Source organism: Archocentrus centrarchus, chromosome 10 (assembly GCF_007364275.1).
Source record: "Archocentrus centrarchus isolate MPI-CPG fArcCen1 chromosome 10, fArcCen1, whole genome shotgun sequence".
Lineage (NCBI taxonomy): Eukaryota > Metazoa > Chordata > Actinopteri > Cichliformes > Cichlidae > Archocentrus > Archocentrus centrarchus.
The window spans coordinates 31,260,300-31,286,451 of NC_044355.1; the positions used below are offsets into that span (position 1 = coordinate 31,260,300).

The 26,152-nt window shown below is 42.3% G+C and overlaps 1 protein-coding gene and 1 non-coding gene across 3 annotated transcripts in view; one reads left to right on the forward strand and one right to left on the reverse strand.

Moving 5' to 3' along the window:
• LOC115786614 (alpha-1,3-mannosyl-glycoprotein 4-beta-N-acetylglucosaminyltransferase B) overlaps nucleotides 1-21,747 on the reverse strand; it is a 37,873-nt gene extending 16,126 nt beyond the window's left edge. The window contains exons 1-10 of one of the 2 annotated variants that reach the window (XM_030738855.1): nucleotides 21,381-21,747; nucleotides 13,133-13,294; nucleotides 11,126-11,254; nucleotides 10,762-10,895; nucleotides 6,951-6,997; nucleotides 5,560-5,673; nucleotides 5,210-5,285; nucleotides 4,099-4,213; nucleotides 3,860-3,990; nucleotides 1,092-1,199 (exon numbers count right to left, since the gene is read on the reverse strand). In XM_030738855.1, the coding sequence (XP_030594715.1) occupies nucleotides 1,092-1,199; nucleotides 3,860-3,990; nucleotides 4,099-4,213; nucleotides 5,210-5,285; nucleotides 5,560-5,673; nucleotides 6,951-6,997; nucleotides 10,762-10,895; nucleotides 11,126-11,254; nucleotides 13,133-13,294; nucleotides 21,381-21,471 (1,107 nt within the window). In that variant the 5' untranslated portion in view covers nucleotides 21,472-21,747. The remainder of the gene's footprint in view (nucleotides 1-1,091; nucleotides 1,200-3,859; nucleotides 3,991-4,098; nucleotides 4,214-5,209; nucleotides 5,286-5,559; nucleotides 5,674-6,950; nucleotides 6,998-10,761; nucleotides 10,896-11,125; nucleotides 11,255-13,132; nucleotides 13,295-21,380) is intronic. The other variant, XM_030738856.1, reaches the window with a different exon arrangement.
• A 397-nt stretch (nucleotides 21,748-22,144) lies between these two features.
• trnaa-ugc (transfer RNA alanine (anticodon UGC)) lies at nucleotides 22,145-22,216 on the forward strand. Its single transcript has one exon. It is a non-coding gene; the product is annotated as a tRNA-Ala (tRNA).
• Nucleotides 22,217-26,152: the final 3,936 nt, after the last annotated feature.

Consider the following 26,152-nt stretch of genomic DNA (forward strand, 5'->3'; position numbering starts at 1 on the left):
ATCACCAACAGTCTCACTAATAAACTGTACCCTACTCAGGCAACACTGTTGCCCGAGTAGGGTAAGTAGTAAACTGAGTAGTGTTCTATCATCACAGCAGGGTTCTAGCCAGAAATATTTCACAGACCAGCACTGTTGGACCGGTGGGGTGGGGGTACCAAATATCTTGGTATGCTAAAGCATTAAGAGTTCCTTTCATGGAACTAAGGGGCCAAGCCCAACTCCTGAAAAACAACCCCACACCATAATCCCCCCCCCACCAAACTTTACACTTGGCACAATGCAGTCAGACAAGTACTGTTCTCCTGGCAACCACCAAATCCAGACTCATCCATCAGATTGCCAGACAGATTGTCAGACTGCATCTGACCCTTTGCATTGCCCTTGCTTGGATGTAGCTGCTCAGCCATGGAAACCCATTCATGAAGCTCTCTACGCACTGTTCTTGAGCTAATCTGAAGGTCACATGAAGTTTGGAAGTCTGTAGCAATTGACTCTGCAGAAAGTTGGCATCCTCTGCACACTATGCGCCTCAGCGTCTGCTGACCCTGCACTTCGTTATAATACCACTAACAGTTGACTGTGGAATATTTAGTAACGAGGAAATTTCATGGCTGGACTTGTTGTACAGGTGGCATCCTATCACGGTACCACACTGGAATTCACTGAGCTCCTGAGAGCGAACCACTCTTTCACAAATGTTTGCAGAAGCAGTCTGCATGCCTAGGTGCTTGGTTTATACACTTGTGGCCATGGAAGTGATTGGAACACCTGATTCAATGATTTGGATGGCGGAGTGAACACTTTTGGTAATATAGTGTATCTGCATTTTGGTTTTGTCTGTCCAAAGTACATTGCAAACCTAAACCATAATCCCATGTTATTTTTAAAGATTGGAGGCTTTCTCCTGGAAACCCTTCCAAACAAGCTATACTTGTTCAGTCTTTTTCTGGTTGTGTGGAGGGGAAGAGCGGTGCTTCCACTAAACAAAGATAATGAAGCCTTCCCTTTGCAGCTTTAGATTGTAAACTTCAAGGTAACCTTGATGTCCATCATGGAACAAGTTTTCAGAGAGTCAAAGGTACACTCACCTTCAGATGCTGCAGCTTCCCGGGCAGAGAGGAGTGAAGACCAACGTGCTGAAAGAGGGAAGGCTTGTACCTCTGCTTGAGTGTTGCTTTCTGTTGTTCGCAGTGTTTCTACATAAAATAAGAGAAGATGTGGGTGACTACACTACAGGATGAGGATGTTGAGTTTTTAACCATTGAAAAACCTGTTTCAGAAAAAGCACTGCATAATTGTAACAATGAAGCAATGGTGTTCAGGTCATTTGTATTTGCTTCAGCCTTCACGTGTGTGTATAAAACTGTGTATTTGTGAAATCAACAGTTTAGAAAGGCACAGATATTGTATATTTGTCTACAGGCCACCTCTGACAGTCAAGCTTTAATGACTAGTCAGATCCACTCTTGAGTAAAAGACATGAAAGCACTCAAGGAATTCAGATTGTGATTAAAGAAAATGTGCTCCAGACTGAGGAGATTGTTTAACTGTGATCAAAACTATACAGCCAAGACAATGCTGGGGTAACTCCTAGATAAGTCTGATCGTGTTAAAGTTGCCCAATTAAAGCCGAGGTTTGACTATCATAGAATGTGTGTGACCCGAACCTCGCAGTTCACAGACACTTATGAGGACACACTGATCCACACACCAAACTCTTATATAAAATTTTGATACTACTTTAGTACTTTAGCTTACAGACACTTCCCATTCATTCTGACAGACATGAATGGGATCTACCAGCAAGGATGCTCAAAAATCAGAGCCGGAGAGTTAGCTCTAAACAAAAGTTGCTCATTTACACAAAACGAGCAATAGGAAAAATGTATTGCTAAAGGCTTTCTCATTCCTGGAAATACTATGTCTGGTTTAGACAAGGGGTGTCATCTACATAGGGTGTGCAGGGAGCAGAAAAAGGATGCTATATACATCTGGTTTTTAACACTAGAACTCCCATATAGCTAAAGATGGTTATGGCAAGGAACATCAGTAGCGGGAACATGTGTATGTGTAGATTCTCAGTCATCCATGTCATAAAAGGTCAAAAAAAGGTGAGTGGACTTCTTTAAATTTTTTTGAAGCCGGTTCCCCTCTCATCCAAGAAGCTTCTTCAGACTTCTCCACCAAAAGGTGGAGAATCCCAGCTATTTAAACCCTAGTGGGAGTTGTCCCCTTTGGAGGTGGTCAATGACACATTATTATTCATGTGCTGTTGCACATAAGCTAAGGCTTAAAAAAAGGGTGTGGGTCATTACCCCCAGTGTTTTCAGGTGGAACAACTGTGAGACCTTGCACCACTTCCCACCCTCAATCGTGTGACCTATTGAGTTCACCTGAAGTAAAGTGTGAGTGGGGGTTGAGGCACCTGGGGAGGGATCTCTAGGCCCCGTTTCCAAAACGTTTCTACTGGAAACTGTGTTGTTTTAATGTGTTTCGGCCTCCCGTTTACACGAAAACCAAGTGAAACTAATACTCTTTGGAAATGGCCTCCAGAGTGGATCGTTTCTGAAATGCTCCGGACGAAAACGATGCTTTTTGGAAACGGGGGCACTTTCCCATGCGCACTATGGTTGTGATGCCACAGTTTTCCACACATGCGCTAATAGATGAACAACAATCGCAATGGCAGATTCACGAGTGCTTCTTGTGCTGCTCAGTCTTTTGAACTTAACAGCCCTATTTAACAAAATCTACATTTGCTACACCATCATGTGGATCAGTGGAGATGCATTTCAATCATGCATCAGATACTGTGTGCAGCAGCAATCCAACCTTGTCGTCACTCCACACAAAGGTTCTCACATTGGCCATTTTGTAAATAATGAAAAGATCTTTGCTGTGCATCCCACTGAGTCCCAACATGTATGCGCATGTTGCTTAACCCCTTAACTGGCAGCAAAAAAATCACCTGACAAAAACTACATAACACCCTCTGGTTATTATTGGCTTTGAACAACCCATTTCATAGCCTATTAACTGGCTGCGTCTGGTCCGCCGGCCGAATGAAGTGCATTTATATGGCAGGCTAGACCCGCCCATTTTGACTGACACCTCATTCGGCCAATCATGTTAAGAAATGGGTTTCCCAGAGCCAATAATACTCAGAGGGCGTCACGTAGCTTTGTCAGGTGATTTGGTGCAGCCAGTTACATGATTGGCCGAATGACGTGTCAATAAAAATGGGAGGGTCTAGCCTGCCATATAAAAGGGACTACAAACGGCCCGTCACCGGGCCCTTGCCAGTTAAGGGGCTACACAAGCTTTGCAAAACAAAACTTGTGGCCTGGCAACGGGAACTACATCGTTTTCAACGTTTCTAGCATTTCCGTGTAAACGGAGATCATTTCTGAAATGTTCCCAGGAAACCCTCTGTGGTAATGATCCACATGTTTTTTCACACATTGGATCAGAAAGCATTCAATTTCACCAAGTTACACTGTCTGGTCATTATGACTGCTATGACCATGGATATGACCATCTTTAGTTGATTGGTAACATTACAGATCTATGTATTCTTTGATCTTTTATTGATTACAGATTATATTTATACATATATTTTTTTTATTATAAATTTATGTAAATAATGTGTTGTGGTCAGAATGGTAGAAACCCTCGTAATTCTCTGCTGTCTTGTAATTTTAATAATATGACAATGTTAGAATACAATATACACATATTTAAGAAAACTCAGGGTCTTATAGTCACATGGGGTTTATAGCAACAAAGATATCACACTGCAAAATTTTAAAAAGGTCAAAATGACCACCTTGGGAGTTCTAGCATTAATTTGACTTACACCATCTCTCTCAGGGTTGCAAGCCTTCACCCACAGAATGTGATCCAACAGCCAGTCAATAGGTTTGTCTCTGTGAAACATGAGGAAGAACTCAGCGATCATTGGGAGGTCACGGGTCCGAAACATCTTGCCTGGAGAATTGCACATATACACAAACGCATATTACCAGAAAAAAAAAAAAATCAATAAGAAAATAAAATAAAACTCACTTTAATACTAATAGATGCACAAAAACACACCTATAAATCCAAGCTGGGAGAACTCAAGGTAGAGCCATGGCTTTGAATCTTCCTTTGTGGCGTAGGCCTTCATGTCATCATAGTAGCTCGACTTTGCAACAACATCATCCTCTAACTGGAAATTCATACGAAAGTTTTTAAAAACCTAATAATTTCTCATCCTCCAATTTATTGTGCTTGTGTAAAATTGCAACGCTATAAACATACTGAGTGTGATTAAAAAGTGAAACACTCATATCAGGAAGAAGACACTATTTGTACAAAATAGCAAATGACCGCTCCATTAAAACAGTCCTTGAGAAGTTTGAAATTGAGCAGAGCCATCGTCCTGTCAGGTCACTCTTGCGGAAGAGGAGAAATCAGTCAAACTAGTCTCACCTGTCAGGACAAAACTACTGGTTCACAACAGGGTGTAATTTCACATTTTCCACATGTCTGTGATCTCATCTTTGGTTCTAGAGTGAGTGCTCATCCATTTGCAATTTCAGTTTGGCCTTACCAGTCATCATTTGTAAAAGCCCCCTCAAAGCTACTGGGTTAGTTTGATTATTGTTTATTTGTATAAGGATGTAATACAAATCATAGCACACACACCACAGCATTTATAGCCTAAGCACATTTGCGATGTCCACACCCAGATGAGCTTTTAAAAAAGGTTCTGTTTGCAAGTATCTATAAAACTATCAGGTGCATTTACACTTAAACTGGTTCTTCTTGGAACCAGTTTTAGATAATTGCTTATAATTCTGACTAATGAGCTGTGTATTATTATAATTTAAATATTCCAATAAATTTTTACATCAAAATCTTGGCAATGTCGTGAATTTAAATAAATAAATAAATAAAATGAAATGCACCCTGGCCCTGCCCGTGGAATATACTATCCTTTTTAATTTCACACACACACAGACACACACACACAGACACACACACACACACACACACACACACACACACACACACACACACTACCTTGCGTGCTGAAATCAAGACTATAATGCTGAAAATAGTACAAATCAGTAAAACACAAACTAAGACCTAAGACACCTAAGACTTATAGAAATGCCACCCCATTTACCACCAACACCAGAAGCTAAAGTCGGATCCCAACCTGAACATAAAAGATTCCTTTGTCTTGAGCATAGAGCATGAGGAAGCTGAAGTCCAGATTCTGCTTCGTCCGCCATCTACAAACACACAAGGAGCACAAACAACACAAATTGTTAGTTTATTGTTTAGCACACCAAATGCATTATAATTCTCCTATTTTCTTAAAAGTCTTTATCTGGTTCTACAGTGTATATACTGGTTTTGTTTCCTCTCTGCCACTGCAGGAGCAACCAATACATTCTTCCAATAAAATGATGCAGTTAATGTGGGAAGACTTCAGAATTACCACAATTGACAAAACATTTATAGCATTCCAAGAATACACCATGTTAATTTATGGATGTACTGTACTTGACTCTTTCTTTGGAGTCTCCAAATGTCTCCTTAAGGGTGGTGAAGTTGGGGTAGTAATACTGCGAAGGAGAGATCACCTCCAGCAATCCAGATTGCACCTCCTTGGGAAAACTACAAAGAGAGAGCTGGTTAACTTTGAGTTCAACATCCAAACAGAGCAAATGTGTAAACCACTACACTGTGAAGCCACTATCTAAAGGTGTGCTGTGTACTTCCAAAATTATATATTTCATGGCTTTGTATGGAATTTAAAAAAAAAATGCATTAATGAAGTTTTCTGTGTTGTGGGAAAAGTTTTTTAAATTAAACGTGTACAAAAGTCATGGTGAGGCTGATATGACTGTTTCCCTTTTATTCCACTTCCTTGTTGTTCCTTGTGCAGCCATCATATTTCAAAAGAGGGCTTTTTTTTTTTTTATTCAATATTGATATGTGAAATATTCTGCAGTAAGCTGAATAACTTTAAACCACTCAACGGTTTAGTGAAATCTTTGTACCCCATCATCTTTACATAAAAGATTTTTGCTTTTGTTAAGAAATAATTGGACTTCCTTTGGTTGTATTCTGGGATTAATCAAACACAAGTTATGTGTAAGCTGACAAAAATAAGGACTGTCCTTGAAGTAACAAGCCTTTTTCACACACTTTTCCAATTTGTCTTGAAAAGACAAATTGGAAAAGTGTGTGAATGAAAGCACCCTAAAGCACCCTACTGTAACATTGTAACTGACAAATAAGTTCCTCAGAAATTTGCTGTAAACAAATAAAATGCACGATTAAGGGGCATGAAGGGGTTCTCAAGTTGAAGGCAACTTTTATACGCTTCAGTGATGCATTCAGTGTTTCTACATCTGTTCTATTTGCATAAAAATAAACTTTGGTGTTTTAAATTCTAAATTTTTGGTGTTTGATTTTTTTCTTTGTTGTAATAGTGCTACTTATACAATTGGGAAGCCCGTTTATGTCCCCTGAAATGGTGCCACGTTTGTGAGGAAAATGCATCTGTGGGTTGAGCAGCAGAGTTGAGTATGAGGGTTGTGCCCATGAGAAACTTGTCTCTGCAATGCCTGACAGTTTATTCTGCTACTGACTCTTGTTTGGTGCCATTTATTGGATTGGATGATTGAAGTGGAAGAAATGGAAACACCACAGCTTAACATTTCCTTTGCTTGTAAAGCGCCACATAGAACAGTCTTTGTGTTGAGGTTAATCATGAAGTGAAATACTTCCTCAGGAAATCTTCCACATCTGACTAGCAGCCATGGTTAGTCCAGGGTTGATAAAATGACCAGTGAATACTTAAATGCAGTATAACCTGCTGCAAAAAGTCAGCATGAACACTGATAACACTGAAACTGCCCCATGGGAGGCAGTCTAGATTTACTCACTTCTTCTTGATGGTCTCTGCTACACTGTTCACGTAGTCTGAGTTTGTCTGAAATGACAGGAAGACAGAAAGGACCGGGTCAGGGATGTGAGGGGGATTTCTCACTCAGTTAAGTGTTACAGACTGAGACGGTGTCATTGTGCGAGTCCATTGAAGGCCAGGCATCATATTACTAGTTTCATTTTTGAGGAGATAAAGCCTCTTTCCATTCCTGTTCACTGATTTAGTTACTCACGGTAGAGGATGTTAGCCTTTAATACTCTTAACAACACACACACACACACACACACACACACACACACACACACACACACACACACACACACACAGAGTATTTAAATTGTAATGAACCACAAAAATAAAAAAAATTTGATGGGCAGGTATGAAAGCACACAGGCGTGAACTAGACTGACATCAGGCCTTAACCCAGTTAAAGCTTTGTGTCGGTGAGAGGGAGAAAGGGGGCAAAGGTAATTCAATCCTCTCTTTTTTATGATGAATGATAACATGGAATAAAATTAACAGTTATGGGAAAGTTCAATGGCATTCTCAGAGGAAATTAAGTGCTTATAACACTTGTAACTATGCTGTGTTCCAAGTAATCAAACAGCTGCAAATTTGTAGTCAAACATGGCATTTAATTTTTTTATTGCATCTATAATGTTTTAGTGTTTTTAATATTAGCTGGCGACCTGTACTGGGTGTACCCCCCACGTACACACACACACACACACACACACACACACACACACACACACACACACACACACACACACACAACCCTGAAAAGGATAAGCGGGAGAAAATGGATGGATGGAACGTCACTGACGCAGTAGTTTGAGTTCAGGAGTATTATGACTACATGGTTTAATATTAGTGAGCAAGCAAGCTAAAGTTAGCCAGTTAGCTGCTATTGGGTATCAAACATACATATGCAGATGCCGCATTGAGTGCTGAATCGCAAGTCAACGTCACTGCCATATTGGATGTGGCAAACTTACACACAGAGGTGCCTCACCCTGATGGTGCGTGGAGCCGTTCAAACCATTTTACAGTCAAAACGGGATCACACGGGGTTACATTTCACAGGTGAACGGGAATCCAAACAAAAAAGATTTAAATGTATTCATCTTCTTCAGTTTTCCTGTTTGTGTGAGGTAAATGAGTATGATTCTCAATAGATGACATGACCCCCTTTAACAGCACTAAGCTCAATAAAACATTTCTGGTACCGTGTGTGTGTGTGTGTGTGTGTGTGTGTGTGTGTGTGTGTGTGTGTGTGTGTGTGTGTGTGTGTGTGTGTGTGTGTGTGTGTTTTTAGGGGTTTTGAATAACAACCCTGGATCAGGCCAGTTCCAGACCATCTTCTGCTGTCTAACGCTGAAGTTCGGCATGTTTCAAGCCCATCGGGTGATGTGGCAGCAGAGGATGAGACCGTGTCCCTGTCTGCTTTTGAGGCATCCCCTTCTCCAGCTTCAGAGGAAACTGAAGAGCATCCATCACTGCATCACTGTGTGGGACCGTAGCTACCCACCAATCTGCACTGTAGCCTTGTGGAGAAAGCTCTTGTTTAGATCTCAGGGTTTGTTGTTTGCCAGGTTTTGAAAGAGCCGTGTGTGCCGTGGTGCCTGATGCCGTACCCACATCATTTGATCACACTAAAAAACAAAGGAGGACTGATGACTCCTCCTAAGAGTGCTGTAAAGGTGATCAGATCAGCTGAGTTTTATTCGCCAGTCAGCGTCAGGGCGAGCTGTCAGTGTCCTTGTGACTGATTGATCTTCCAAACCTTCTGTTTGCCTGCTGTCTGCTCATCACTGTTTTTGCATTTCAATCAATCAATCTTTATTCCAGACACAAAGATGGTCCATATTAACGTAAAATAGGGAGATAAAACACATACAAAAAAATAAATAAGATAAACGATAATGTTCACTGAGTCACAAATAAATGATGAGACCAGTGATTCCACAATCTTGAGGTAAATATGACTGTACTCAGTGCAGGGTTTACTAAGATTGCAATTATGCCATTACATGACACAGATAATCTACACATACACATATTTGTGCTTTGTGCTTGTTTTTGTGTCATAATACATTTAATTTAGCACTTCACAAAAGTTGGAAATAGCTCTTTTTGTTTTACCTTTTTAACCCTAAAATTTTATTGTATGAACTAAATCATGGATCTATATTTTTAGTAAACAGTTTCACTGGTAAAAGAAAATGAAGTAGATCAGTGTCTATTGCAGTTTCTTATTGTAATTTGTAAATTTTGTTCATTTTTTGTGTTAAAGATTGCCATTAATAAAACTTAAATTGATAAAAAAAAAATCACTGAATAAAAAATGCTTTTTTAATTTCATTAATCTGCAGATGTTATATCTACATGTCAGGATCTGATTATTGTAGACATTTATCATCACAGTTACAGCGTTACAAACATCAGTAGCTGTAAACACTGTAAAAACATTAGAAATACATATGCTGGCTTGTTGTCTGTACCCTAACATATTTATCAGTATTCAACATTTATAATTATCAGAGAAAGTTACGTTATTTTTGGTGCCTATCAGTTTCCCAGTATATATGGTATATTAGTGCATGTGTGAATCTGTGAGTGAGTCATTAATTTAAAGAACTTTGGAGAAAGGCGCTTTATGAAGTTCAGTCCATTTACTTGTGTTAGTTTGCAGCGCACAACCAATATGGTGAATGCGCTGACGCATCACAGCAACAGGCCGACCTGCTCAATGCAGTGTCTTGTGCCATGCCTGCTTACACACACACACACACACACACACACACACACACACACACACAAAAATTGCAAGCTATGTCACCTAACAAACTACTGTCTGAAATGGATAAGGTTAGCAAACTATCCCAGCTGTCACAGGGTGAGTGGCAGGGTACACTCTGGACATGTCGCCAATCTGCCATAGGGCTAACACAAATACTTGCACTCATGATCAATTCAGAGTCACCTTAACGTAACCCCATGCACATCTTTGGACTGTGGGAGGAAGCTGGAGAGAACTCCTGCAAACATGGGTAAAACATGTAAAGTCCACAAAAACCAAAAAAAGTCTCTCAGACTGGATTCAAACCCAGGACCTTCTTACTGTGAGGCAACAATGCTAATCACCACACCACTGTGCCACCCACCTCAAATTATTTTATCAGCTAACTTTAAAAACTAACCAATGTCGCCGCAGCGGAGTCCAAGGTAGTTGATGCGAGCAGAAAATCATCAATTAATGCAAAAACTTCTAAAACTAACAGATTTTCTAAAGTAACAGCAAATATGGGGGCAGTTAGCCAGCCAGGTATAACTTAGCTACACAACAAATCTGGCATTCATTCATTCATTATATCAGTGTCAACTTTAGCATTACTCTGACATTAGGTGTGCAGTTGTTATACTAGCTGCATGACATACAGTAGTGTAGTCTTTTGCATGTCTCGTCTCTGTTTTGCATGAGCAGTTTTTGGAGAGATTGCTGACTGGAGTTCACTTTACAGCTGCAGGTATCTTCAATTAAAAGGTTATGCAATACTCAGCAAACAGTTGTGGTTACACTGCTTCTTCATGTTTCTCTTTAAATGAATAATTTTAAATTAAAACACAACAGTTAGATAAGAGTATCAGTACCAATCTCGTGTCAGTTTTCTTCTCCAACACAACCACATGCGCTTTTTATCAGATAACAGTAACAGCGTTCCTTTAAAGCAATATTTTTGACACATACTTATGCTACTTTAAATGGCTAAGCTGACTGCATAAATGCGTGTGAGCATGCGTGCAACCTCAGCAACAAAGACGATGATGACGAGATCTTGGCACTGTGAGGAAGTCAGGCTGAAAAGCAGAGAGCTAAGTGTGTTGACCAGGTAACTCTGCTTCTCACGCTTCACGGTGGGGATGCCGAGCACAATGGACACTGAGGGAGGACACAATAGATAAGAGAAAAAAAAAAACAATGGTCACTGTGTGCTTCTGCTAGCACAGCAGATAGAAAACAAACTGTTCCTCATTTGCCTCTTGCGTTCACTCTCCCAAGCTTCTGAAATATGATGTTGTAAACTAAAGCTTATATCACAAAAGATTATTACAAGAAGATTCATTAAGTAGTAAAGGTGTGCATTTTTATTATATGCAAGGTCTTCATACCTCCACGGCGTCCCTGTCCCAGCACTACATTAGGTACGAGGCTGTCTCGATGCTTTCTGAGGTGAGGCATGAAGATGTAAATGTTGGGCAGAAGGAATGTTCGATAGCCAATAGGTAGCTTTCCTATTCCTGTAAACACAAGGGAAGAGGAACAGAAGCATATGGTACTGTAGTTAGCACACACAACAATCTAACAGGCTTTGTCAAAATTTAAGAAATAATTAATGTTCTAATAAACAAAATAAATATGTAGTATGGTAGATAAAATATGACAACTGTGGCACCATCCTAACCATAAACTGCAACTTCTGCAGACAAACCTGGTACATGTGAAGATTGCTGGCATGCACAGGGTACCATTGCAAGCTGCAATTTACACATCATTTGCAAGTAAAATGACTTACTTGTTGTTTTGATGAAGTGGAAGTGCATAAAGAACATGTACTATTACAGTACAGTTTCAGCTAAAGTGGTGTCTGTGCCAAAATTTACTTTTCATGATCAATAAAATATTTTGTGCGCTATGGTAAGTATTTACCCCCCTTCCTGATTTCTTAGTTTTTTGCATATTTGCCACATATATTTCACATCATCAAGCAAATTTTAGTATTAGACAAAGATAACCCAAGAAAATACTTGGATTTTAAACAATCACTTAATTTATTAAGGGAAACAAATCTATCCAAACCTACCTGGCTCCTATGTGAAAAAGTAATTGCCCCCACTCCCTTGTATTAATTGTAATTAACCATATTTCTGGAAAGCTGAGTTCTGAAAAAGCAGCACATCATGCCACAATCTGAAGAAACTCAAGAACAGATGACAAATGAAGTAACTGACATTTATCAGTCTGGAAAGGGTTCCAGAGCTTTAGGATTGCAGCGAACCACTGTGAGAGCCATTATCCACAAATGGAGAAAACTTGAAACAGTGGTGAAGCTTCCCAGTAGGATGACAGAGTCACCAGATGGTGGCCCCTCAAGCACTGTGCTCAATGCCTTCGAGAAGGCTGGGTGCTCTGAAGTGTCATTTGGTACATGAGTGCATACCACAGTCAGGACCCATTCCCTGGCCCAAAAGTGCAGGGAAACGACCCTCTGCTCAGCTTGCTGCCTGTACGTAGGTGTTTTCTGAAACACCAACGTACAGGCAGCAAGCCAGAGGGAAACAAGGATACCCATCCCCAGCCTGCTGCCTCTCACCAAGGGCAACTCCAGAATGAAACAGTCCAGCCAATCTCCAGGAGATTGCCTGTATCTAGCCAGTATCTCTCAACCTCACGCACTAGCTGAAGCCCCCCCCCAGGCCTCCACCCAACACACACACTGCACCCGACCCTACGGCACCTCCTGCAGGTGGTGGGCCTACAGGATACTTTGTGGACCTCCTTAATCCTACTGACATGCCTTCTGTAGAGGAAGCAGAGTCTGGGGATAAGGGGGACAACTTGCCCATCACTGTGGGTGAAATCACTGAGGTCGTTAAACAACTCCTTGGTAGCAGGGCCCCTGGGGTGGATAAGATTCGCCCTGAGTTCCTGAAGGCTCTGGATGTTGTAGGGCTGTCTTGGTTGACATGCTTCTGCAACATTGCCTGAAGATCTGGGCAGTGTGTCTGGATTGGGAGACCAAGGTGGTGGTCCCTATCTTTAATAAGGGGGACCACAAGGTGTACTCCAACTATCAGGGGATGACACTCCTCAGCCTCCCCAGAAAGGTCTATCTCAGGGTGCTGGAAAGGAGGGTTCATCCATTAGTCAAACCTGGTCATGGAATGCTGGACCAGCTCTTTATCCTCATGTGCTACATGAGGCCACTGTGCCACCGTGCACCGGACAGCACGGTGTGTAAATATTGTTTAGTATAAATTGTCTACTTTTCCTTGTTGTTTGTAATATTTTGCTCTCGTGTTGCATATTTCCAAATTAATTTGCATTTAATCAGAATCACTACTAATAGTCAGGTGAATTTAGTTAAAACAACTATTGCTGGATGCTCTGCCACCCACCTTTAAAGTTTGTGCTGTTGGGATGGGTATTGCTAGCACTTTTGGACAAGTCATTCAGCTGTTCCAGGATGCTGCTGAGATTCCTGCTGACCTGCCCGCCCAGGTCCTCAGCCACCAGCAGACGCCTGTAGAGGGTCTGGAAGTCAGGCAGCACCGTTGAACCTGGATACATATGGCAAAGTTTGAACTGTTAAGAACAACTCTGTGTATTCAACCACTCTGATTGTTTATAGGCTTGAGTTTTACTAAAAATCATCAAAATCATCCTTTGATCAGAGTTCAATAATATCTGGTCAACATAACTAGATATGTTCCTTCAGAGGGTGGAAAATCTAATTTAAGTCATCTTCAGATTGCTTGTTTTCCTGAGTGACAGCAAACAAATCCTCAGAAGTTGAAATCAGAAACCTTTTGTCATGTTTGCTTGGCAGCTGACATTTTCCTGCACCCTGCTCAGAACGGGGGTTAGATGGTGCTTCAGGGGCCAGGTTGGCTGCATTCACGAGACACCATTGGTCCTGGGAGGCATCGGTTTGTCTACACTTCAGAGGGTGGTTGATGTGTAAGTTTGTAGGGTTTTTTTTGTGGGTTTGTGGCTAGTGTCTGCGTGCGTGTGTGTGTGTGTGTGTGTGTGTGTGTGTGTGTGTGTGTGTGGCTGAGCCTGGGGCTTACTGAGCCTCAGCTCCTATGGGCCAAGTTTTTGGAGGGTGGTGGGTCACATGACTGCTGACCTGCTCATGTGGGGGTTGTACAGTGGCTCTCCAGCGTGGGGCAGATGCTCTGTGGGGTGTGGGGTGGTTCTTGGGTGCCAGTGCTAGCGCCAGTGCTTTTTTTGAGTGTTTTGACACAGATCTATGCAGCAGCTGATGATCCCAAGTGTTTTACTAACCTCTACCCCCCCCCCCCCCCCCTCACTTTTTTCTTCTCCCATGTTCTGTCCCTCTTATTTTTCTTTTCCCCTCCATAATGATTCATTAAATAAATAAATAAATAATTGGAGCTAATGATGTATCAGAAGAATATCAGGTGACAGCTGGTGGCACATATGACATCTCCGCTTGCTACCTGGTCCACCTGCAAGAGTGAGACACCTGTCAATTCATTCCTGAGGTTCCCAGATGAAAAAAAAAATGTCTCTGATGAAACTCAAGACTTTGTCTAGCTGCTTTAGTAATGCAGCAAAGCGCAGCAGACTGTCACACTGAGCTTAAATGAAACAGTTGTTAATAAATGTGTCGAATGCTTTTACTAATAAATACCAGTTCCATAAAAACTGCACACATATATATGAATATTCACAAAAATAAAGAATTCCCCACTCGCCCTGTGGGTTATCTTTTTGTTTGACCTTCAAGCTCGGGTCCCCTACCAGAGACCTGGGAACTTGATGGTTCTCCGTAGTATCTTAGATGTTCCTAAAACTGTGCTCTTCTGGACAGAGATCTCGGATGCTGTTTCTGGACTCTACTGGAGCCATTCTTCCAGTTTGGGGTCACTGCCCCGAGTGTTCCTGTTACCACGGAGCGCACTGTTACCTTCACCTTCCACGTTCTCTGAGCCCTTGGTATTTCTCATGCTTCTCGTGTTCCTTCTTCCTGATGATGCCATCACTTGGCATTGGTTGGTTTGCCATCACCAGTTTGTCCTCTGGAAGTCCCACGGGATCTTAATTTGGTCATTCTCATCCACCTTTATGGTCATATCTCATTTCAACCTTGGGACTTCTAGGCCATACTTGGCACAGATGTTCCTGTATACTATGCCAGCCACTTGGTTATGGCGTTCTGCCTTGCCTGCTAGCATCTTGCACCCTGCTGTTATGTGCTGGATTGTCTCAGGGCCAGCCTGCACCTGGGGTCTTGCCTTGTGTGGTAGCCCCCAGCCTCTATCAATCTTGTGCTTAGAGCTTGATCCTGTGCTGCCATGATTAGTGCCTCTGTGCTGTCTGTCAGTCCAGCTTTGTCCAGCCATTGGTAGGATTTTTCTATATCAGCCACTTCTTCTATCTTCCGGTGGTACATGCCGTGCAGAGGCCTGTCCTTCCATGATGGTTCCTGTTCTTGCTCCTCTTCTTTCTTGGGTTTCTGCTGCCTGAGGTACTCACTAATCAGTTGTGATCAGTTGTGGCCATCTTCCTGATGTACTTGGATGTTTGCCGTTTCATCCTGGATACCGGTTCTGACACTCGCTAGTCTTCAGCCTCCTTCCTGCAACTTAGAGTACAGTCTCAGGGTGCTGGATTGGGGGTGAAACCCTCCATCCATGGTAAGGAGCTTTCTTGTCTTGATGTCACTGGCTTCTATCTCCTCCTTTGGCCAGCTTATTATCCCTGCAGGGTATCTGATCACTGGAAGGGTGTACGTTTCATTGCCCGGATCTGGTTCTTCCAATTCAGCTGACTCCTCAGGACTTACTCTCTGCAGGTACTTGGTGGTTGCAGCTTTCCTAGATGCCTCTCCATGGTTCCCATTTTCCTGTGGTATTCCAAGGTGCTTATAGCTGTCCTCAGTGTCTGCACTGTTGCCTTCTGGTAATGCAATCCCCTCAGTTCTGACTACCTTCCCTCTCTTTGTTACCATACAACTATGCTTCTCCAGTCTAAACAATATTCTGATGTTGTTGCTGTAGATTCTAGTGGTTTGGATCAGTGAATTGATCTCATTCATTTTTTCTTCAAGCTCTGTGTGTGTGCGTGCGTGCGTGCGTGTGTATGCTTGATAAAAAAACAAATCAACGGACACATTGATATTGATCTGGTCAGTTGAGTAGCAGAGGGGGTTGTTAATCAGTTTCAGCTGCTTTGGTGTTAATTAAATTAACAACAGGTGCACTAGAGGGGCAACAATGAGACAACCCCCAAAAGAGGAGTGGTTGTACAGGTAAAGGCTCATCTTTTCTGACTGGTTTTTTACTAGTTTCGCATTTGGGTAGGGTCAGTGTCATTACTGGTACTGTAGCATGAGGCGATACCTGAAACTTACAGGGGTTGCACAGGTAGTCCAACTCCTCCAGGATGGCACATCAATATGTGCCATTGCCAGAAGATTTCTTGTGTCTTCCAGTGCAGTCTCAAAAGCATGAAGGAGATACCAGGAGACAAGCAGTTACCCTAGGAGAGCAGGATGGGGCTGTAGAAGATCCTAAACCCATCAACCTGGATTGGTATCTGCTCCTTTGTACGAGGAGGAACAGGATGAGCACTGCCAGAGCTACAAAATGACCTCCACCAGCCACTGGCGTGAATGTCTCCGACCAAACAATAAAACAACAAAACAACTTAAAAAGACTTCATGAGGGTGGCCTTTCGAATAGTTGATGATGGCGCCAGTGTGTTTGGCTGGCCGTCTGCCTGTCTCTGTAATGCTGTGTGTTTTTTGCTGCTTGCTGCTCACAATGGCCAATGCTTTATTGGTGTACGATCGCCAAATGTTACTAGATATTAGAAGTTCTCCCAAACTTTTATAGTGGGCAATAGTGGGCATAAAACTCTTCCCCCTTTCCTATCAGCAATTCCAGCTTTTCTTTACGGCGCCCCAGCGCCTTTTCACCGTAGGCGCTACCGCTCCTGAGGGAAACACAGCATTTTTTTTGGTGAGGCTGAAAGCTGGGTTGGAGCCTTTATATTTAGCTTCTGGAGTTAAATCCGGATCCGGGCTTCAACTCTCTGTGTCATGGTGCTCACCGGACCCCATCAACACCTGCTTGGTACCTGTCGTCAGCCCGGATGAGATATCATTGTCTTGCCACCCCTGCTCTCCACGTCCCCGTTGGCGCAGTGTGAATCCGCGGAATCTGCGGCCCCTGCGTTGTGTTCCCTGGACGGCAGACGCTCCGGACCTGCCGGCTTCTGCCCGGATTGGCCTGGTGAATGCCAGATCGCTAGTAAACAAAATGTTCATCCTGCAGGATTTCTTCCTCTCCCATGAATTGGATTTCCTCTTTGTGACTGAGAACTGGCTAAATGTTGGTGAGTCCAGCACTTTCACGGCACTCCTACCAAGCAATTGCTGCTTCATTAACACTCCAGGGAGGAGGTTGTTTAGTGATGGTCTACAAGAGTGAGTTTACATGTAAACAAATTTGGCTGCCGTCCTCCTTTACCAGCTTTGAACTGCTCTTATTTGAATTGGGTTGCCCTCACACAGTGCTGTGTGCCCTGGTCTATCAGCCTCCTAAATACAATAAGGACTTCATAAATGACTTTTCTGTATTCCTATTGGAAGTTATGCCCAACTATGATCGTGTCCTTATTGCTGGAGATTTTAATGTCCATGTGTGTTGTCCTGGCCACCCTATTCCAAAGGACTTTTTAACTCTCGTTGACTCTTTTAACCTGGTGCAGTCCATGTCTGGTGCCACTCAGGTGCCACACACATTAGATCTTGTATTAACACATGGTCTGCCTGTTCTTAACCTGGAGATCTGTGAGGCAGTGTTTTCTAACCATATGCCAGTTCTGTTTGAGGGCTGTACTGTAGTCAAACCTCGGCCTGCTGCTCGCAGATGTTGGATTATGAACCCTTCCACAGCTCCTCAGTTCTCCACTGTTTTCACACAGAACTGTGTCATTCCTGAGTATGTAGGTGATGATATGGAGGAGATGAGTTTATGGTTTCATAACACCTACTAAAACACTATTGACATTGTGACTCCATTAAAGATTAGGCAGTCAGTAACTAAACATGAGCCTTGGCTGAATGACATGACCCGCTCTGTCAGACATGAGTGCTGCAGAGCTGAGCGGAAGTGGAGAAAAGACAGATTACAGGTGTCCTTTCAAATTCTAAGAGACTGTTGGCGTCGCTATCAGTCAACTGTGCACGAGACTAGGACTAAATATTTCTCAACTATTGTCTCAAATTGTCACAAGCCTCATGTGTTATTTAAAACCATCAGTAGTGTTCTAAATCCACCACAGTCTGACTGTACTGAAGCCTCTTCTGATGTCTGTGAAAGATTTTTGCAATTCTTTATCAATAAGGTCACCACTGTAAGGGCTCTTATTTCTCCTCAGTCTCTTTCTCCTGTTCTGCTGTTTTTGACACTTTAAGCCTGTAATGTTGGAATTTCTACAGGAGATTTTTGGTCACATGAAGCCTTCAGGTTCTCCAAATGATGTTATCCCTCCTTGTCTTTTTAAAGAAAATTTTCCCACTGTTGGTCCCCCGTCTGGAGCAGTGGGCAGGAATCAGGGCCACATCTTTTAGTTGGTTTCAGACATACTCGACAAGTAGGAGTTTTTGTGTTGGTCTTGGTGAATTTGTTTCCACCACTGCTCCACTTGTGTGTGGGGTACCACAGGGCTCAGTTCTAGGCCTGCTCCTTTTCTCTCTTTATCTATTTGAAAATATGGTATCTCTTTCCACTGCTATGCAGATGGCTCTAAATTTCCTGTTTCAATAAGAAAAAAAACAGAGGTGATGGTCTTTGGTAACAACTCTATGACCCCTTTGGTAGATCTGGGCGCTCTGGCACAGTATCTCAAACCAATAATCACAAATTTAGGAGTCAAAATAGATCCTGACATGAAGCTTGATAGCCACTTTAAGGCTGTAGTAAAGTCAAGCTTTTTTCACCTGAGGCAACTGGCCAAAATAAAGACAATTCTCCAAAGACGAAAGTTTGAAACAGTTTTCCATGCCTTTGTTAGCACTCCGCTGGATTACTGTAATGCACCAGTATATGGGGCTTAGACGGTCCACTATTGCGCGCATTCCACTGGTGCAGAATGCTGCTGGGTGGCTTTTAACTGGTGACTGAAAACATGAGCACGTTTCACTTCACTGGCTACCCTTTCGTTTTAGGATCCAGATTAAAATTCTTTTATTTGCTTTTAAATCTCTAAATGGTCTTGCCCCACCTTATCTCTCTCTGAGCTACTACACGTTTACATTCCCACCTGGTCACATAGGTCGGCAGACCAGCTGCCAACCTGTGTGACCTAGGTATTTTAATGTATTTTATTGTTTTATTGTACAGTACTTTGGACCTTGTGGGTGATTTTAAAGCATGTCATAAATAAAGCTGGATGGGATTGGACTGAGGGTCTGACATCCTCTATTGGCACGCCGTGCTCACTGCCCAACACTGTGGAGCATGTCTAGCATTTGCTAGTCATGAAATCCTTTGACCCATTGTCCGACTCTACCTGGTACAGTGGGTCTTGGGCTCCTCCTGTTGCATGACAATGCCTGGCCTCGTGGCAAGTGTATGCAGGCAGTTCCTAGAGGATAAAGGAACTGAAACCGTTGACTGGCTCCCATGTTCGCCTGACCTAAATCCAATAGAACACCTCTAGGACATTATGTTTCAGTCCATTCGACACTGCCAGGTTACACCTCAGTGTATCCAGGAGCTCAGTGATGTCCTGGTTCAGATATGAGAGGAAATCCCACAGGACCATATCTGTTGCCTCATTCGGAGCATGCCCTGATGTTGTCAGGCATGCATACATACAAGCACGTGGGGGCCATTCAAACTCCTGAGTACCATTTAGAGTTGCTGTAATGAAATTTCGGCAAAATGGACTAGCCCACCACATCATTTTTTTCCACTTTCCATCAAACGATTATGTCTGTGTGTGTGTGTGTGTGTGTGTGTGTGTGTGTGTGTGTGTGTGTGTGTGTGTGTGTGTGTGTGTGTGTGTCTATTCAAATCAGAAGGACAGTGCTTTAATCCCTGGCTCCTTCAACATGCATGTTTAAGAATTCTTGGGCAAGATACTGAACTCCACTTTACCCCTAATGCATCCGTGAGAGTGTGAGTGTGTGAACATTAGATTAAAAATGCATAGAAAGGCATAGAAAAAAGCACCAGTATGAATGGGTGTGGGAATGGTGAATGGCAGCAAAAAGCACTTTGAGTACTCAAATTGATTAGAAATGTGGTATACAAAATACCAGTCCTTTTATCATCTCTCTCTATATTTATTTGCTGTAAAAAATTTAAAATCAAAAGCGATATCAGCATTATTCTTTTTTAAACTTGTATGTCAACATCCATCCATCTTCTTAGTGCTTATCCAATTTAGGCTGATCAGTTGCAGCAAAACAAATGCACCTTTAGCTGATTTTGAGAACACAATACCTTCACAACCATGTAAAATAGAGCCACACAACTTCACAGGTGTGTAACCAACATCAAAATGAAGGGTGCATTCTGAGAGCTCACTGGCACTACAGTTATTGGAATACTTATGACTGAACATTTTTTTTTCTTGAACATTTTAGTGCTTTATGACTGTACACTGGAGCAGCATATCAGCATAGCTTGGATTCGGCAGAAGAAAAGTCCTCAAATACTTCAAAATATGCCAAATAAAAGCTCCAGTAATAACTCCATGTTCTAAACTACTATCACATTATTGTTTCTCTGCTTTAACTGTCATCTTAAATACAGTCATTAGTAGACCTTTTTTAAAGCAGACATAGTGATTTGTGACAGCAGGAAAAGCACAGGTGCAATGATGATGGCTCAGTTCCATTAAGTGTCCCAGTAAGCCATGATAATAGCTGCTAAGCGGGGTGAAGCAGCCTGAATACACCTGTGCTTTCCCGATTGTCATGTGAAGATGTCTGCTGTGAAATGGGTCTGTTGTCTCAGCTGCAATGCTTTATTAACCATATGAATATTATACGCCCAACAGGTCAGTCAGGTGGTTTTATGCAAACTGTGCGTCAGCCTGCTTATCGTGAACTACCTTACCGCTCCTGAAACTCAGGGAGCTCGGAAAGAGGCTGATAAAGAAGAGCGGAGCGAAAAATGCGATAGGAAAAAAGAGTGCTCCCACGAACACCTAGTAATGACTCAAGTTGGCTAAGCAAGGCGCACTTTTACCTACATCTGAACTGTATGTTGGGTGTGTTTCCTTCCCACCAGAATACACACGGTAATATTATGATGTTAATAAAAGGAATTGTGTTTATAACTTGTTGAATTGTCAAACTGTTCTTGGCAAACGAGACTTTCCACATCCTCTTCAATAAGAATTTTTTGACTCCATGTGAAACAGACATAGCTGTACAAAGAGTGTCAAGTGCTGAGCTGCCTACAGGTGTCTGTGTTTAACACCTTTAACCACCGGCAACTCAGATGTACCAAATCCGTTGCCTGCGGGGTAAGGTTTAAATAAATCAAATTCCACTTCAAACTGTGATGCAGACGTTAAAACTACACTAGTTTCTGTATCCAGTAAGCATGAAGTTTATCTTTGAGTCCGCAAGAGAAATTTAAGGCCAGGTACACTCACCTTCATTATTGGGAATCGATGTAATCCAAGTAACCGACACAAAACACACGAAAGCCAGGAGACATCCAAACTTATAGGGGAAAAACCTCATCTCATTTCTTATTCCCAGTCCGACCGTTTTTATGTGCCAAATTGCCGCCGATGGGACAACAGGTGGATGCGAACGGTACAGGTAAAGTGCAGGTGAGGGATAGAGAAAACGCTTAGCTGTTGACCACAGTTGTGTCTCTACCCTACGTGAAAACCAAACATTACCAAAGCGTGTCTACTTCAACGCTTTTCCGCCTGGTGAGGACGCTGCTGCGCGCTCGCATAATGACAGATCATGTAAAAACACTGAAAATTGTTTGGGGACACAGGTAACGTGCTTTATTTAGGCACGGCTAACAGCGACATCTGCTGGTCGACAGGGAGAACGCTGTTCCTGTCATGGCGTGAAGCAGTTTAAGACAGGCGCACACAGTCCAATAAAATTAAGAGTAAAAACAAATCGCCAACGCTTTATTATATTTCTATGTAATATTTTAGACTTAGCTGGAGGAATACACATTAGCTCCTTTTTTTCAGCAGTAGTAAAATTTTAGTAAGACAACGGAAATTCGTAATATGTTTAATTAAACCTTGGACTTCACGATCGCCTGTGTAAGCTCCTTTTAGTGACTATTAGCGTTATTATTAACAATACTAATCGATTTCAGGGAGTTTGTGCAGCCTGTGCGGCGCTTTATGTATATATAGACTACGGTCGGGGATCGTTAACATATGGGGATGTAGCTCAGTGGTAGAGCGCATGCTTTGCATGTATGAGGCCCCGGGTTCAATCCCCGGCATCTCCAAGTTTTTGTCACGTGTTTTTTTTTTATTTTTTTTTTTTTAGTGTTATTAAATTCCGTTGAATCTTAATTTATTCCGACCAGCCGCCTACAGCCAAACGAAATTTTCCGGTAAAGTAGTTTCTGTAATGATCTATGGTTGGGAAGCAGAAGTTAAAAGTAACTTGAAGTTAAAAGTTTTTATTTTAAAGTATATACTTTAAGTAAGGTCTGAGACAAAATGCATTCTATTAAAAAAAAAAAAAGGCCCAACACAAACTGCAGCATGTAAACATGTATTAATTTCTAAGATGTAAATCCAGGAAATGAATGCTTCAGATAGATGACATGGGCATCTAACACAGACAACCATTCATGCTTACAGCCAATTTAGAATCACCCATTAAACCCAAGCATGTCTTCAGACTGTAGGATGAAGTTGAAGTACCCACAGAGAACCCATGCAGACACAGGGAGAACATGGAAACTCATACAAAGGCCTCAGGCTGGAGTCAAACTCACGACCTTCTTGCTGTGAGGCAGCAGTGCTAACCACCACATCTGTGTCCATTCTTCATACTGTAAAATTATGTAAGTAATTTAGAGCAAGATAGGTTGTCAAAATAATTGACTGTTTTCATCACCAAAATCACCTCGACTGGAAACAGAGAGCGCAGTCAGAGTAACAGAAAATGCGATCTGCAGCCAAATGCTTTCAAGATTAGCTGTACAGCACATGCTATGGTATTATTCTAGCTGACAGTATTGTCAGATGTGGTTAGCACACAGGTTATGTGTATTTTATATTTTAGAACCAGGGGTTTACAAATAAAATTAAAAGATATTTTGAGGGGTGAGAAGCTAGTCATTATTTTATCATCGTGATCGTTAACATCATCTTAGCATGGACATAATGGACATAAATGCTCTTTTTATTGCAGGTGCAACAACAGCTGGGGCTCCATTCCCAGTAACTGCCAGATTCAGATATATACACACTTCTAAGACTGAGCATTGCTGTCCTATCACGGCACTACAGAGGATCTACACAGCAACAGCACCCTCGCCTAAGGCTGAGGCTCACAGTGTTTAGGCGGTTTTTCCATCTGTAGAAGCTGGTTGAGTTTCCACAGTGTGAGTACTGGGCCTGATACTTGTTTGATCTTTTTTCTCATTAGTTGGGTGAACCAAATAACCCTTTTATGCCTCTCCTATTTATTTAAGAAAAGAGTTGCAAAAACATCAAGTGAACTTTTTTAAGTACTTTGTTGTGAGTTTTGTAAGGTCACATGATCTCAGTTCTGACATCTGCGTTAGTAATCACTCTTCAACACTGCCTTCTTTGTGGCCATGACCTCCTCTCTCCTCCACCCACAGCTCCTCTGGTGGTTCACCACCATCTGATCACCAGCCACCATAGGTCACCTCCGTCACACCGGTGGCAGGGCTGGCCATTGTGAGTGCCATACAGTGTAGCCTGGTGACCTCAGGCTAAAAGGATATTCTGTCATCAGGTATTCTGTTAAAATGATGGATACTGGGACAATATACTGTCCGAGCTTCAGAATAACTGTGTGATTATTGGCCTTTAAAAGTGTCCGTCAGTCAAAGTGTAACACAGATGTGTTCAGAGGGATCACATGTGTGCAGCTATTCAGAAAGGGTCATTCAGACAAGTTAACAGAGGCAGCATGCACACCAAAAAGAGCCATTTCTGTCACTGTGGGTAACAGCAAGATGAGCCACACACAGCCCCATTCACATATTACCAAGATCCCCCACCCATCATCCATCACCCATTACCCCCGAGTGACCTTTGACATCTCCCAGCAGCTGCATTTATGGGGAAACAGGCTGTTGTCACGGTGACTGAGGAACTGTTATATCTTCATCACCCCTTAAACACTTTACATATTATGTTGAACAAAAAGAATAGAGAGTCCTCAAATCTTATTTTTTTTTGTAGATTATTCATGTTAATGTCATAACTTCAAAATTAACTTCATGAATAAATTCATTTGAGGTTATTTGTTTTTGCAGTAAAATGATTAGTAGATCTTCATTCTGGTGGCAACAGGAAAAGCTCTTTGAGGCAGGAAGTTCAGTCACACAGACAGGAAGCTGGCGGCTCGGCTGTGCGGCAGGCAAAGCATGACCCAAACCAGTGACGTGCGGTGAGGGTCGTGACTGGTGAGGCACTGACGTCATCACATCAGATTTACAAACATATAGCTTATTCACCATTTGATTGGCAACAGTTGTTTTGTTTAACATTAACATAGTCTGAAGCAAACCTTTTAGCTCCGGTGTTGGTCTTCCTTTAATTATTATCTTCTGCTTCGATTGAAAGTCCAGTTTAGAAAATTCTTTCAGTTGAGTTATGTAATCTTCCATGTTGAACATAAGGCCAAGCAACAGGAAAAACTAACTGGCCTTGCTAACTGTTTATGGTAGCTTGCCGCCGAGGAGTCGTAGAGTCCCTGGGATCACCAGCGCCCCCTACCATGAGGCACGAGAACTGCGTGCCTCACCTAGAGTCTCTTCGCAGCAGTTTCATGATCGCTCAACACAAGAATGCATTACACACACATACAGTTGTTAATGAAAAAAACAAAAAATAAACTGTGCATTATATACACCAGCTAAAATATGGAAATTTAGTTCATATAGTAAAAGTGCAGTGAGACCGGAAAGTAATCCGGTCTCACTGCATAGCATGCCAGCACAGTTAGTAGTCATTGGCAATGACTATACTGAGCCGCACCACGGATTGCGCAATCCGTGGTGCGGCTCGCCGGGCTGGTGCCTCACCGTTCGTCTCTTAGTATTTGACCGGCAAATGCAAAAATTCAGCGATTTTGAAAAAACTAATCTAAAAATGGTGTAGTTAAATGGAAAAGAACTTTAAAATACAAATCACTGAATGAATATAACCATTTAATTTATTTTTTAATTTTATATTTCCACGATGACAGGTGAGGCCGTGCCTCACCTGCCTCCCCTGACTGCACGTCACTGACCCAAACGCAGGGCTCGGCGAACTGACAGTACACACAGGGATACATATACAAAATGCTGATGGGCTTGGCTACAACACAAAACACGCAGACAACATGGAAAAACAGGAAAAACCGCACGAGGGAGGACATCACGAAGAACTGAGGAAAACACAGAGAATAAATCCAAACACAGGATAACGAGAGGGTGGCTGACAGGTTGGATCACAGCCGGGGACGATTACTGAGGACGGGATGAGCAAAACTGGACATGAGCACACAAAACACGGGACCAGCAAAATGAAACAGGAAGTAACAAAACACTGACAACTGAGCAGAGGAGGCCAATTAAGGCAACATAAGGGAGGCAGGATGGACTGAAAACTCTGGGACTAAACTCCAAAGAAACTAGAATTCCAAACATCATTACAAGGATGTAGAAAATCATAAATCAGAACTCAATAAGTCGAAGTAAACACAATAAAAGACCCACGAACATGACAAACACTCTCTGAACTCACATCTGTGTATAGACCTGAGAAAACATCCTGATGTGTGTGTGTGTGTGTGTGTGTGTGTGTGTGTGTGTGTGTGTGTGTGTGTGTGTGTGTGTGTGTGTGTGTGTGTGTGTGTGTTAGATAGACACTTTAGACCTTTTTAAAAGCAGACTTCAGGAGGAATCTTTTACCATTTTCAGGGTAAGAGACATGCGTTTTAGCTGTAAGAAATTAACTCAGCTAGCAGCACTTCCTGTGGAGAGAAAAAATGTGACTGATGTCAGCCCTGAACCTTTGACCCCTGTCTGGAGACTCTGTTGTGCTATAGGGGGGGGGCATTTTGCTGGACTGGTGTGGACCCACTTGTTCCCTCAGAGAGAAAGGCTGCTGAAAATCAGTACGAAGTTGTTCTGAGTGATCACTTTTATCCTATAATGAAGCATTTCTGTGATACTGTCACTACTACA